The sequence below is a fragment of the Pelodiscus sinensis genome, chromosome 1 (assembly GCF_052426305.1).
Source record: "Pelodiscus sinensis isolate ZL-2025 chromosome 1, ASM5242630v1, whole genome shotgun sequence".
NCBI lineage: Eukaryota > Metazoa > Chordata > Testudines > Trionychidae > Pelodiscus > Pelodiscus sinensis.
This window is the reverse complement of record NC_143052.1, coordinates 29,490,514-29,504,701: the sequence shown is the minus strand read 5'-3', so window position 1 is coordinate 29,504,701 and position 14,188 is coordinate 29,490,514. Positions and strand designations below refer to the sequence as shown.

General features: G+C 41.9%; 1 protein-coding gene across 1 annotated transcript in view; it reads left to right on the top strand.

The window, feature by feature from the left end:
- Nucleotides 1–14,188, top strand: part of LRRK2 (leucine rich repeat kinase 2) — a 118,692-nt gene that overhangs the window by 35,180 nt on the left and 69,324 nt on the right. Inside the window, exons 12-13 of the mRNA XM_075927389.2 lie at nt 1,343–1,472; nt 9,896–10,020. Coding sequence (XP_075783504.2) covers nt 1,343–1,472; nt 9,896–10,020 — 255 coding nt within the window. The remainder of the gene's footprint in view (nt 1–1,342; nt 1,473–9,895; nt 10,021–14,188) is intronic.

Genomic DNA, 14,188 nt, shown 5'->3' with positions numbered 1-14,188 from the left:
AGCTCCTGGGCAAGACTGTCCCATGTCAGCTCCCCAGAGGGAGCTTAGAAGTCAGACTGAAGGGTCTGATGGGCCAGATGTGGCCTATGGGCTATAGTTTGTCCCCTTAGGAGGTAGAGTGAAACTGGAGAATGGCACCCTAATCTCAATCCACAGGTACATTATGTTGCCAGTAGACCTCTTGGCCATTTACCTGTATAATGCAATGTTGTTTCATATAACAATATCTTTTTCTAAATAAACCCAAATTATGCAGGTGTATTGGTTATTTGTGCGCAAAAAGTTATATATTTGGATATTAATAGCTATAGCAATTCACACACATGATGCATATATTATGCTATATAATTTTACTGTAACAATTGTGAGAGAGCATTGTGCAAGGGTTGGGATTTTCAAAAGAGCCTAAGGGACGTAGGCACCCGTTTCGCATTTAAATTCTGTGGGAGCTTAATGCCTAAATCTTACTCTCTTTTGTGAATCCCAATGTCTTTCAATTTTGCCTCTTTAATTTTCTCCTTTTAATTCAATTTTGCCTCTTTAATTTTCTCCTTTTAAAACAATGTACTTAGCACAGAAACAATAGATAGGGGAGAAGTGTCTTGAAATCTACAAATACGATTTATAGTCAGTTTACATAATGGTTTGAAATCTACATCCTGGCTTGTGAAAGGAAGAGTTAATGATAGTTATGATGATTGTTGCAGGATGCATGTGGCATAAACATGACTATTCTATTTTGCAGTGTTATTTCAGGTGTAATATACTCATTATTTAATCTGAATAAGAATCTGGCCTCCGTTATGGATTGACTCCATTAAAGTAAATGAAGTTGTGTTGGTGAATCTGAGAGACTTAAGACCCATGCAGAAAGTAATACTTATTTTGAGGGCCTAATTTCAAAATGTGAAGGGTGTTTTTTTTTTTTTTTTTGAAGTTCTAGGTTTTCTGCATGATCACTGAAGAACAAGTCACAGTAAAAGTTATTTTGAAATAAAATAAACAACCAAAATAGACTCAGTGGTAAATTCTGCATCTCATAATAATGACTTAGCAAAAAATTGTATTTGTACTGATTAGGCACTTTTGAGATCCTAAATGTATTGGCAAAGTTATGCAAATACAATTCTATTTCACTCTATACCATTTCACATTTTATTTTTTATGTATAGAAATTATTTATAAATAAGATGTTTATCTTACAGTCTTACACACATGCTTAACTTCAACCAAGTGAGAAGTCATATTGATTTCAAGTTAGGAAGATGCTTAAATGTTTGCAGGATCACAGCCTAAATTAATATATTCATATTCGTTTACTTAATTTTTTCTCATCTTGTAGTAAATATTAGAAAGGTTCTGTTGGCAAAGGGAATACACATGAATACATTGGATATAATGAAGAAACATTCACATTTCCCTGAAGTGGCTGAAAGTGCTTGCAAAATGCTGAATCGTATTTTCGAAGGAAGGTAATATATACTTAGTAATGTGGGATCAGGTGATGTTCCGGCTCAGTTGAGATTTTAAACATATTTGAATAATTGACAATTATTTACTTCACTTAGGGTGAAATTTGCTCTTGAATAGAAGTCTCATCAAAGACTCTGAATTTCATATTCCCCAGAATCAACTGTGGAGGGAGTGGGGTAAAGAGACTATTCAAGGGGTTCTTTGTACCCTTGAACTGCACAGAGGATGCCATGACTGGATGGACCATATGGGCAGCCCATGAGTCTCAGTGAATTCCCTGTAGAACTGGACAAATACTGGCTATTTTCCTTCCATAAAGCAATTCTATCTGATGAATTCTACCTTTATACTCATATTCCACGGCTATTCTCCCAAATGCATTTATTCAGAAAGTTGTCTGAAAGAGAATGTGAGCAGACAACAAACATAGAACACCTAAACACGAGTACCTACACTGGAAACTTGCTTCTAAGTGTTAAAGGAACAGAACATGTTTAGGTGCCCATTCAAAACAGCTCAGATTTTGAATATTAAATGATTGAACAGGCTTTATGTGAATAAGCTACAAAGAATTATCCACAGAAATTTTATGTCAAATAATTTCAGATAACACAGTGAAGAAAAGTATTAACTTTTTTGGACAATTCACAAAAAAGTGAAATTTGTCAAATTTGTAATAAATGACTTGTCCAGTTCTTTTCCATCCCTCCAACTATCACAGTTCTTGTCACATAGCTGATTTGCTCAGGCTTTGTGTAGGGACGGGTGAATTTCACCCCTTAAAAATGAGCACCTCCTTGGTCAATGATCCCTACCTACTAAATAGGCTTACTTGTGCAGGAGCTATTTATCTCTAGTGTTTTGATTATTTAAGAGTTTCTGAATGGCCATAAAGATATTATGAATTGCTTAAGAATACAATAATGAATTCGGTCCAAATCTTGCAAATACTTTAAGTGTGTGGAAGTTGGCATGAATATAAGTGTTTCCAGCATCTGCACCTTAGATTGTAATGATACTGTAGTGCTCAGTCCTTCAAACTCTTATTCAACTGTCCTTATTCATTCAAGCAATCCCATTAGACTTCATAGGAACTTACTTTTTCATTGTGTTATAACCTTTTTTTTAACACTGGTCTTTACTTCACAGGGGATAATTTAGTATATCAGTATACAAAAATTGAGTAAACATTTCTTGGAAAGGAGAGGAAATAATTCTAATAAAGCACTGTTGCATTGGCAGGCATCAAGATCACTGTGGTTTAAGAAATTCAGATGAATACCACAGCTCTGATTACTATAAAGTTAAACAAACTTTCAGTTTCTTTCACTTCTCATTCCCTTTTCAGGGCAGGTGACACAGTAGTAAATATTGTGGAAAGAATATCTGTGCCTGAAGTATTGTAACACGTACAAATAATAGTCTGATTTTTGCTGACTTTTATATCGAGTTAATCAAAATTTGATATCAAGAGTGCTGATAAATTTTAATTTGTATATATAAATATGTGTATAAATATACAAAATCAAGTCTATCCCAAAATCTTGCTATTAAGTATATTTTAATCTATTTTTTTCTCTCCTGTTTTTTTTCTATTTTTTAAATAGAGATGGAGTTCACTCTGCCTGAACCAGTCTTTCTATTTAAAAAAAAAAAAAAGCAGAGGGTTCTTTTCAAAGTAAATTATTGTAATTCTAAACAGTGGTAAAATCTGTTATTTTCTGTTTCAGCATTATGTAATGAATGAATTTGCATGCCCTGTTCTTCCAAACTATTCTAATGAGAAGCCATTGCTTGTTTAGAAACAATGGAATTAGAAGTGGTAATTGTTCTTCAGGTATTGTCTTAGGGTGCTCCACTGCAGATACGGCTAATCAGAGAAGTTTGGTAGCAGTGTCAGTTCAGCCCTTGCATTCATTGCTATTTACAAATACAAAGGATGAATATAAGCAAACAACACAAGTATGCAGGGGCAAGGTTAGAAAGGCAAAGGCACAAAACAAGCTACATATAGCTAGAGACATAAAGAGTAACTAGAAGACATTCTACAAATATATTTAGAAGCAAGGGGAAAACCAAGGGCAGGGTAGGCCCGTTGCTCAGTGAAGAGTGAGAAACAGTAACAGCTGGTAGAGAAGGCATCTGAGCCTTTAGCTATCATCTTTGAAAAATCATGGAAGTCAGGAGAACTCCCATAAGACTGGGAAAGGACGAATATAGTGTTCATCTATGAAAAGGAAAATAAGAACAGCCCAGGAAACTACAAACTAGTTTCACTTCTGTGCCAGGGAAGATAATGGAGCAAGTAATTAAGGAATCCATCTGCAAACATGTGGAAGATAATAAGGTAATAGGTAATAGCCAGCATGGATTTGTAAAGAACAAACTGTGCCAAACCAATTTGATAGCTTTCTTTGATAGGATATCAAGTCTTGTGGATAAGGGAGAAGCGGTGGACTTGGTATACCTAGACTTTGGTAAGGCATTTAACATGGTCTTGCATGACCTTCTTATCAATAAACTAGGAAATACAACCCAAATGGGGCTACTATAAGGTGGGTGCATAACTGGCTGGATACCTGTTCTCAGAGAGTAGTTATTAATGGCTCTCAATCATGCTGGAAGGACATGACATAAGTTGAATTCTTCAAGGGTCCGTTTTGGGTCCAGTTCTGTTCAATATCTTCATCAATGATTTAGATGATGGCATAGAAAGTACGCTTATTAAGTTTGCAGATGATACCAAGCTGGGAGGGGTTGCAAGTGGTGTGGAGGATAGGGTCATAATTCACAATGATCTAGACAAACTAGAGAAATGGTCTGAGGTAAATAGGATGAAGTATAATAAGGACAAATGTGAAGTACAGGCAGTCCCCGACTTACGTCGGATCCAACTTACGTCGGATCCGCAGTTACGAACGGGGCTGCCCCAGAGTACACGGACTGCGGGGCCTCGCGGTCCTGCCGCCCGTGTACTCTGGGGCTTTCTCTGCGTCTCCCTGGTCTGCAGACCAGGAAGACGCAGAGCAAAGCCGCGGAGGGGCTCGGGCAGCCCAGGGGCGCTGGACTGCTCCGCTGCCGGCTTCCCCGCGGCTTTGCAAAGCTGCAGGGGGGCTCGGGCAGCGAGGCAGCCCAGGCGCGCCTGGACTGCTCGGCTGCCGCTTCCCCGCGGCTTTGCAAAGCTCCGGGGGGCTCGGGCAGCGAGGCAGCCCAGGCGCGCCTGGATTGCTCCGCTGCCGGCTTCCCCGAGGTTTTGCAAAGCCGCGGGGGGGCTCGGGCAGCGAGGCAGCCCAGGCGCACCTGGGCTGCTCCGCTGCCAGCATCCCCGAGGCTTTGCAAAGCCGCGGGGGGGGGCTCGGGCAGAAGCCGCGGGGCAAGCCGGCAGCGGGACAGCCCAGACGCCCCGCGGCTGTCCTGCTGCCGGCGTCCTCAGAGGCTTTGCTCCCCGTCTCCCTGGTCTGCTGGTCTCCAGCAGACCAGGGAGACGGGGAGCAAAGCCGTGGAGGACTCAGGCGGCGGGACCGTGGTGCGTCTCGGTCCGCCGCCCGTGTCTTCCTGGTCTGCTGGGGTGGGGGGGGGGGCGCAGCTAGTACGCCCTCCCCCAGCAGACTAGGCTTTTCTCCGGACGCCTGTGGCAGAGCAGCTGGGGTGCTGCCGGTTGGTCCCGCAGCGCCGCTCTGGGCGCTACTGGTCCAACCCAGCAGCACCCCAGCTGCTCTGGTCCTGATTCAGCCACTGCTGGTCAGTTTCAGCAGCGGCTGAATCAGGACGCCTGGGGCAGAGCAGATGGGGTGCTGCTGGGTTGGTCCAGTAGTGCCGAGGAGCGGCGCTACTGGAGCAACCCAGCAGCACCCCAGCTGCTCTGCCCCAGGCGTCCTGATTTAGCCTCTGCTGAAACTTACCAGCGCTGACTACAGGAAGCCTGAGGCAGAGTTGCTCTGCCCCAGGCTTCCTGGAATAAGCTGCTGATCAATTTCAGCAGCAGCTGACTTGGGAACACTTGGGGTTCTTAAGTTGATTCTGTATGTAAGTCAGAACTGGCGGTCAGTTTCAGCAGCGGCTGAATCTGGACGCCAGTTCCGACTTACATACAGATTCAACTTAGGGACTGTAGGTTTGTTCTTATCTTGTACGTAACCCGGGGACTGCCTGTACTCCACTTAGGTAGGAATGATCAGATTCACACATACAAAATCGAACGTGATTGATTGTCTAGGAAGGAGTACAGCAGAAAGGGATTTAGGGATCATAATGGATCACAAGCTAAATATGAGTCAACACTGTGACACTGTTGCAAAAAAAAGCAAACATGATTCTGGGATGCATTAACCGGAGTGTTGTGAGCAAGAGACACGAGAAGTCATTCTTCCGCTCTACTCTGTGCTGATTAAGCCTCAATTGGAATATTTTGTCCAGTTCTGAGCACTGCATTTTAAGAAGGATGTGGGGAAATTGGAGAAGGTCTAGAGAAGAGCAACAAAAATGATTAAAGGTCTAGAAACCATGACTTATGAGGGAAGACTGAAAGAATTGGGCTTGTTTAGTTTAGAAAGGAGAAGACTGATAGGGGACATGATAGCAGTTGTCAAGCATCTAAAAGGATGTTATAAGGAGGAGGAAGAAAATTGTCTTCCTTGGTCTCTGAGGATAGGACAAGAAGCAATGGGCTTAAACTGCAGCAAGGGAGGTTTAGGTTGGACATTAGGAAAAACTTTGTCAGGGTGGTTAAATACTGGAATAAATTGCCTATGGAGGTTGTGGAATCTCCATCACGGGAGCTATTTAAGAGCAGGTTGGGTAGATATCTGTCAGGGATGATGTAGAAGGTACTTGGTCCTGCTGTGAGGGAAGAGGACTGGACTTGATGATCTCTCAAGGTCCCTTCCAGTTCTATGATTCTACTCCTTGCCTGTCATGAGGCTAGCTAGTGCACATTCGTGAACCCTCCTCAGTTTTTTCTCAACTGCCCCTGGCTAGAGATGGAGGAATAGCTGTCCGTTTATGGGTCATTAACTCTCTTATAATCACATATTTTTAGCGTCTTAAAAAACATTTTCTTTACTACTTGTTTATACTTGCCTGTCATGAGGCTAGCTAGTGCACACTCGTGAACCCTCCTCAGTTTTTTCTCAGCTGCTCCTGGCTAGAGATGGAGGAATAGCTGTCCGTTTATGGGTCATTAACTCTCTTAGAATCACATATTTTTAGCGTCTTAAAAAACTTTTTCTTTACTACTTGTTTATATTTTATCTGGCTGTGCCAAAGAAAAGGGTTTGTCTCCAACTGTGTGGGGGTGGGGAAAGGGGTGGAGGGAATCCCCTGAACTAAGGTATGTTCAGCTCTCTGGGTGTCAAAAAGTGTCTCAGTTGCAAGGCATCTATCCTAGTGACTGACTGACACTTGCAGTGCATTTGCGTCCTGGAAGAGAAGCACATTCCACAAAATGTGGCTTGTGTCAGCAACTGAAACCCAAGTCCAGGAAAGACAAAGAGCTAAGACTCAAACTCCCACTCAATAGCAGGGCCTTGATTCCAAGTTGACCTAGATCCCTGGATGTGCTGAAGTCTTCCTGCTGCACACTGCCTTTCTTTCGTCGAAGTCAGAATGTGAGCCAGAGGGCATAGGTTCCCAACCACACGTCTTATATTCCATATGGGATTTCACTATGGACATCAGAATTATTGTCCTGTTGATGCACAGCATTTCTGTTTTGCTCAAGCACAGTACCAACCTTTAGGCCCCTACCCATCACAGTGGTCGTACTTGGACACATGATTGGATCTGAGACAACAAGCCTCCCATGCTTATAGTGTGGCATATCAGAAAGTAAGGAGACACCTCTCTTCAGCAGCAGCTTTGAGGGTTTCTGAAAAAGGAGGAAGTAAAGGCTTAGGTGGAGGAGGAAGTCACTCCTCAAGCCCATTTATCATCACCAGATAAGGCAATGATGCTACCTCCGCTAGCCATGGCTGATGATTTCAAACTATTCCAGGACCTGGCACACAGGGTGGCAGAAGTTCTGAAAATACTCTTACAAGTGAGTGAGTCCCACCATAAATTGGTGAACATTTTACATTCTTCTACCTCCTCTCCTCCATTGTTGCCCTTCCCATTGATGATGCTCTCCTGGGCGCGCACACAGAGCCATGCGGCAGATCTCTGCAACGGGCCTACCAACATAGAAGCAAGCAGATTAAAAGTATTGTGCTAGCAAAGGACATGGAGTTTCTTTTCCCACCCACCTCACAATTTAATCATTGTGGGTGCAGTCAGTTAAATCCACCCTTTTGACCAGGACTGGAAATGACTGGATCTGTTTGGCAGAAAGTCACATTCCTCAACCACTCTCCAGTTCTGTGTAGCAAACTACCAAGCTATATTGGCAAAATATGACTATCAGAACCATATGAAACTGCTATTGAGCAACTTCCTGATTCTTATAAGAAAATAGTCAATAAGGGCCAACTGGCCAAATAACCCCGCAGTGTGCGCTAGATGCAGCTGACATGGTGTCATTGTGATGAGATTGGCTCTGTGGCTTCATTCATTCATCTTCCCTACAGAGATCCAAACTACTGTAGATGACCTTTATTTAGAAGCAACAAAATTATTTGCCCAAAAGTCCAACACATCCCTTCACACATTGAAGGAGTCTAGGGGAACTCTTTGATTCCTCAGGATATGTACTTTTTTCTACCCTAAAAAAAAGTACAGGTTGGACCTCCCTGATCTGGCACCAAATGAGGGAGTTTGCAGGACCAGGAGAGGTCAATGGCATGGCTGAGCTCTTGGCCTTGTTAGGGCTGCCTACCCCGCGGCCCTGCCAGGGCTCCCAGCCCCACTGCCACCGGCCCTCCTGAGGCCAGACTCCTAGCCACCAGGGTTCTCTGGTCCAGGAACATCCATGGCTTGCTGGACTATGGATGTTACCAAACCAGAATCCCAATTTAGAGAAGTTCAAACTGTACAGCCCACGAAAGCTCATCATCTAATAAACCATCTTGTTAGTCTTTAAAGTGCTACATTGTCCTGCATTTTGTACAGCCCTAGACCACCATTCAAGGCCTGCTCCTCACAATACTTATCACAAAGATCTTATGAGCCACAGAGGAAGAAGCCAACCAAGATTATCCAAAAGAAACAGAAACTCAACCAAATTCCTTTCAGCCCTCCAATTTGAAGCAGCAGTTCTGACAATTTCCCTAGCTTCCAGTGATGGGAGTTGGTGAGAGTGGAGCACCAATAGGAACACTACTCTAAAAACAAGAAATTGCTCACCTTGTGCAGTAACTATGGTTCTTTAAGATGTGTTCCGATAGGTGCACCATGCCACTCCCTCCTCTCCTGTATTTCAGAGTTCTTGTAATTGACTGCGGTAGAATAAGAACTGAGGAGGGTTTGCCTGCACACACTGCCTAGCCTCATGGCAGGCAAGAAGCAGTGCAGCCAGGGGCTGAACGAACACTGCTACCAAAGGTCTTCAATTAGCAGTACAGGGACGCAGACACATCTGCACTGATGTTCTCATAGGGACACACATCTCAAAGAAACATTGTTACAGCACAAGGTAAGTAACTTCATCTTGCTGATCAAATATTACCTTTTATATCCTTATCACATGAATGTCAGGAGTGGAGCTAGAGCCACGGTTGGGAGCCAGGGGCAGAGCAGGGTTGGCTGGCGCATTGTCTCCATCCCCTGTGGGGCCTGACCTAGATACCATTGCCTCCTCTCCTGCCGCCCCCCCAAACATTCCCTAGGATGGGTTCCCACAGTTTAGGGACCACTGGCCTAATTGTTTTGTAATAGACAGAAACATTGCTGTGAAAGTGTGAAATTTAGAAAACCCCAAAGATAGCATCTTTAGCGAGTGTTTAGGTGCTATTTTTTCCACTTTTAAAATTATGAAAAATCATTAAAGGGAATGTCCTCAAAAGCTAATTAGAGTCTGTTGCTACACGTTTGGGAATGGCAACCTGAGCTAAGGTTTGTTTTTTATCTTAATAAATGCAGTTATAATTGACCGGAAGCTGATATAACAGATTTTGTGTTCATTTCTGCAAACATCTGTCAGTTCATGAATTTGTTTGGAAATTATGGGGCAATAGGATCAAGGGAGGTCACATATTCTTTCTTGGTTAAAGTGGAACATGTACACTTCACAGTAACATGCTCTGTATGTTACTGGTCTGCACTCCATAGAAAACTTCTGAATGTTCTAAGAGGGAAATAATTGCATTTAGTATTATAAATAGAAATTAAATATATGAAAATACTATATAAGAAAGAAAACTACAATAGCTGAATTTGTGTGCTTGTTAAAACTGAGTATGCAGGCTCTTATACTGCTATTTACCAAAATAAATATGCAATTTAGAAATGAATTATTTTATTTATTCTGTAAATGAATATTTTCTGTCAGTTTTCCTCATCTAGATATGATGATAGCAGTTGCATCAGAAGTTGTAAAGGCCATGAGGCAACATGAAAAGGTGCCATCTGTACAGCTAGAGGCACTTCGAGTCGTTTCACACTTTATGATCCCTGGTAAGTCATCTAAAGAAAATAGTTGGCATTATCCATCAAATAGGAGAATATAAATAAGGTTGTTTTCTGATCTTTCTTGAAATATTTAATCATCAATCCTGTTCTTATAAGTAATTTTTCTTGAAGTTCTATGTAACTCAATGCGAACATTTATGATTGAAATGGATAGAAATATTGCTAAAGGTAGAAGAAAAAGCTTGACAGACATTGAACATCTTGGGCCAAACCCATCACTGCTGAAATTCTGTTGACTTCATCAGTGATGAATTTGGTCCATTGATGCTTACCTTGATACTGCTTATAGACTTTTAGGGAGTGTGGCTCCATTTATACTTTAATTATTGGATGTTTCATTGGTATCAGACAAAAAATAACAGAATCTCTTTCAAATTGAATAGACTAACCAGAGGTATTACTTCAGTTTAATATATAATAGGGATATGATTGTGTAAATGGTTAATCATTGGGCCTGGGCTCATCGGTTAACCTTCATAGTTACGCACATCCCCCTCCCCTCCTGCGCTGATGCCTCTGTATTAGAGGCAGAAGTGCAGGGGGGGGAGACTTGGCAGGTGGGCAACTGCCTCCCCCATCTAAACGTGTTACGCATTCACCTTAATAAACACATTTTAACATCCCTAATATAGAACAGTAACTCTCTCAGATACCAAGCAGTGGGAGCAGTGATTCCAAGAATAGAAATATGTTAGCTTTTACGTACAGCAAATAGTTTGAGGACAAACTAAATGATTTAGGAAATCCTTTCCAAAGAAACCCCTAAGAAGCAATCTGCCAGAAGGGTGCATAGAGGGGTGAACTGTGTATTCTTTTTGTTCTGTTGTGTAGAAACAGAAGGCGTGCACTGGGTTAGAAATGACTTGTTTTTGTTACCATAGTATTTAAAAAAAATCGATTGTATTAAGTGTTGTCTTCTCTGTTTTTGCTGTCAGTCTCATTAAAGTACTAGAGATCTGGAGTGGGAGCTTTTTCAGTCTTAACTAAAGAGGTCTGAGAACTGAATCTTCTAAAGACAGTATTTCTTGCAAGTGTATGTTAGGAGCTTCAGTTAAATGGATATTGACAAAAACAAATAGTTGTAAACAGTTTGACTAAAATGTAGGTCTCTCTTACAAGCTCAGATTTCAGTTTCTTGTCCCTTATAATATAATCTTATTATTTCTCCATTCAGATTTGATATTCAACTCTTAACGAGCAGGAAAATTCTCCTTCTTTGCTAAAATCCTATGGGCCATGGTCTATCATAATGATGCCAAAAAAGGCATAAGTTGTTTTTTCCTTTGCATATTATCCTGGTTGGCATTTGAAGATTAGTACATGAAGAAAGTTATTCTTTCATAGAAAAAATGAGTACATTCTTGAATCCTAAGGAATCTTTTAAATGATATCTGTGTATTTCTGTACTGTCACTTTGCCAAGAGTGCTTATTACTACACAAATGTTAAACTAACAAGGCCATCTTCTGCTCTTTTATGTGAGCCTGATTTCTATTTATGTTATCTGGGAATATAATTTGGCTCCTAATGTGCTGCCAAAAGTAAGGTCTTTTAAGTGTTTTCCTTCCAAGAAAATCCCAAAGGCATTTTAATGTAATTAGTATGCCATTAAGAAACAGAGAGCTTCATTAAGTAATTAATTTACTGCTTGATTTTGAACTTAAATCAAAAACAAAATATTTCTCTTGAATCTGCTATAGACTGGTGTCCAACATTCTTATTATGTAGGGAGTTCATCCCCGCTCTCAGAAAAGTACATGATCTCTCTCTACCACATCTTATTTTACTGGGTTTGAGAATAATCAGGGTTCAGTTTGTGAAGGATGAACATATTATAGAAGGTCACATACAAAAAACATCAGTGTGCTGCAACAAAAATTCTTTGGAGTATTTGTTTCATAATAAGCAACAGGATGGGGAGATTGATTTCTAAGACAATGGACTCTTTAGTAACTCTAGTCAGTGATATTATTACAGGAGTGTGAAAACAGTGGAAAAAGTAGAATTAGGTTATCATGAAGTGCACTAACCACTGGTGGCATCTTTGCAAGGCACCCTCGAAATTAGCTTTGGCTAATCTCCAGTGGTGTCTCTCCCATCGTCCCCTGGCAGGCCTCTTTCACTCCCAATAACCACAAATTCCGCTTGATCAATCAGTCTTCTGACCAGATCACCATACCCCGGCCAGTCCTCTGGCCAGATCACCATTCCCTCTTGACAGATGGGTTCAGGCAGACTTCCTGCTCGCTGATCCACCAATGCTACTTAGCTGGTAGAGGGACACAGCCTAAACTCTACTTTTGGATCCCAACTCAGAGGGCCTCTCATCCACATTCAGGGTTTGACCTCTGAGCCTTGCCTATCTTTTTGGTTTTTCACTTTCTCTGGGCTTGCTTCCCCCATTCCCAGTGAATAAATGTAGATTTCTTGCCTCAGACACAGAATCAGTTTTGGGGCCAATTTTTTTTAATCTTTTTATCGCTGACCTTGGCACCAAAAGTGGAAGTGTCCTAATAAAATTTGCGAATGACACAAAGTTGGGAGCTATTGCCAATTCAGAAAAGGATCGGGATATCCTACAGGAAGATCTGGATGATCTTGTAAATTGGAGTGATAGCAATAGGATGAAATTTAATAGTGAGAAGTGTAAGGTTATGCATTTAGGGATTAATAACAAGAATTTTAGTTATAAGCTGGGGACACATCAGTTGGAAGTAACAGAGGAGGAGAAGGACCTCGGAGTCGTGGATGATTATAGAATGACTATGAACCGCCACTGTGACATGGCTGTGAAAAAGGCTAATACGGTCTTGGGCTGTATTAGGCAAGGTATTTCCAGTAGGGATAAGGAGGTGTTAGTGCCATTATACAAGGCATTGGTGAGACCCCATTTGGAATACTGTGTGCAGTTTTGGTCTCCCATGTTTAAGAAGGATAAATTCAAACTGGAACAGGTACAAAGAAGGGCCACTAGGATGATCCAAGGAATGGAAGATTACCCAAAAGAAACAGAAACTCAACCAAATTCCTTTCAGCCCTCCAATTTGAAGCAGCAGTTCTGACAATTTCCCTAGCTTCTAGTGATGGGAGTTGGTGAGAGTGGAGCACCAATAGGAACACTACTCTGAAAACAAGAAATTGCTCACCTTGTGCAGTAACTATGGTTCTTTAAGATGTGTTCCGATAGGTGCACCATGCCACTCCCTCCTCTCCTGTATTTCAGAGTTCTTGTAATTGACTGCGGTAGAATAAGAACTGAGGAGGGTTTGCCTGCACACACTGCCTAGCCTCATGGCAGGCAAGAAGCAGTGCAGCCAGGGGCTGAACAAACACTGCTACCAAAGGTCTTCAATTAGCAGTACAGGGACGCAGGAGCTTGGCTTGTTTACCTTAACCAAAAGAAGGCTGAGGGGGGACATGATTGCACTCTTTAAATATATTAGAGGGATAAATACCAGGGAGGGAGAGGAATTATTTAAGCTTAATACCAATGTGGACACAAGAACAAATGGATATAAGCTGGCTAGTAGGAAGTTTAGACTTGAGATTAGACGAAGGTTTCTAACCATTAGAGGAGTGAGGTTCTGGAACGGCCTTTCAAGGGAAGTAGTGGGGGCAAAAGATCTATCTGGTTTCAAGATTAAACTAGATGGGCTCGTCTACATTGGCCCCTTTTCCGGAAGGGGCATGTTAATTTCACGAGTCGTAATAGGGAAATCCGCGGGGGATTTAAATATCCCCCGCGGCATTTAAATAAAAATGTCCGCCGCTTTTTTCCGGCTTTTAGAAAAGCCGGAAAAGAGCGTCTACACTGGCCCCGATCCTCCGGAAAAAAAGCCCTTTTCCGGAGGATTTTATTCCTACTTCAAAGTAGGGCTTTTTTTGTGAAATTAACATTCCCCTTTCCGGAAAAGGGGCCAATGTAGACGTAGCCGATGAGTTTATGAAGGGGATGGTTTGATGAGATAACATGATCTTGGTAACTAATTGACCATTCATTATCAGTGGGAAATAGGTCAATGGAGGGATGATAGGAGTTACTATAGAGAACTTTCTGGGTGTCTGGCTGATGAGTCTTGCCCACATGCTCAGGGTTTAGCTGATCGCCATATTTGGGGTCGGGAAGGAATTTTCCTCCAGGGTAGATTGGTAGA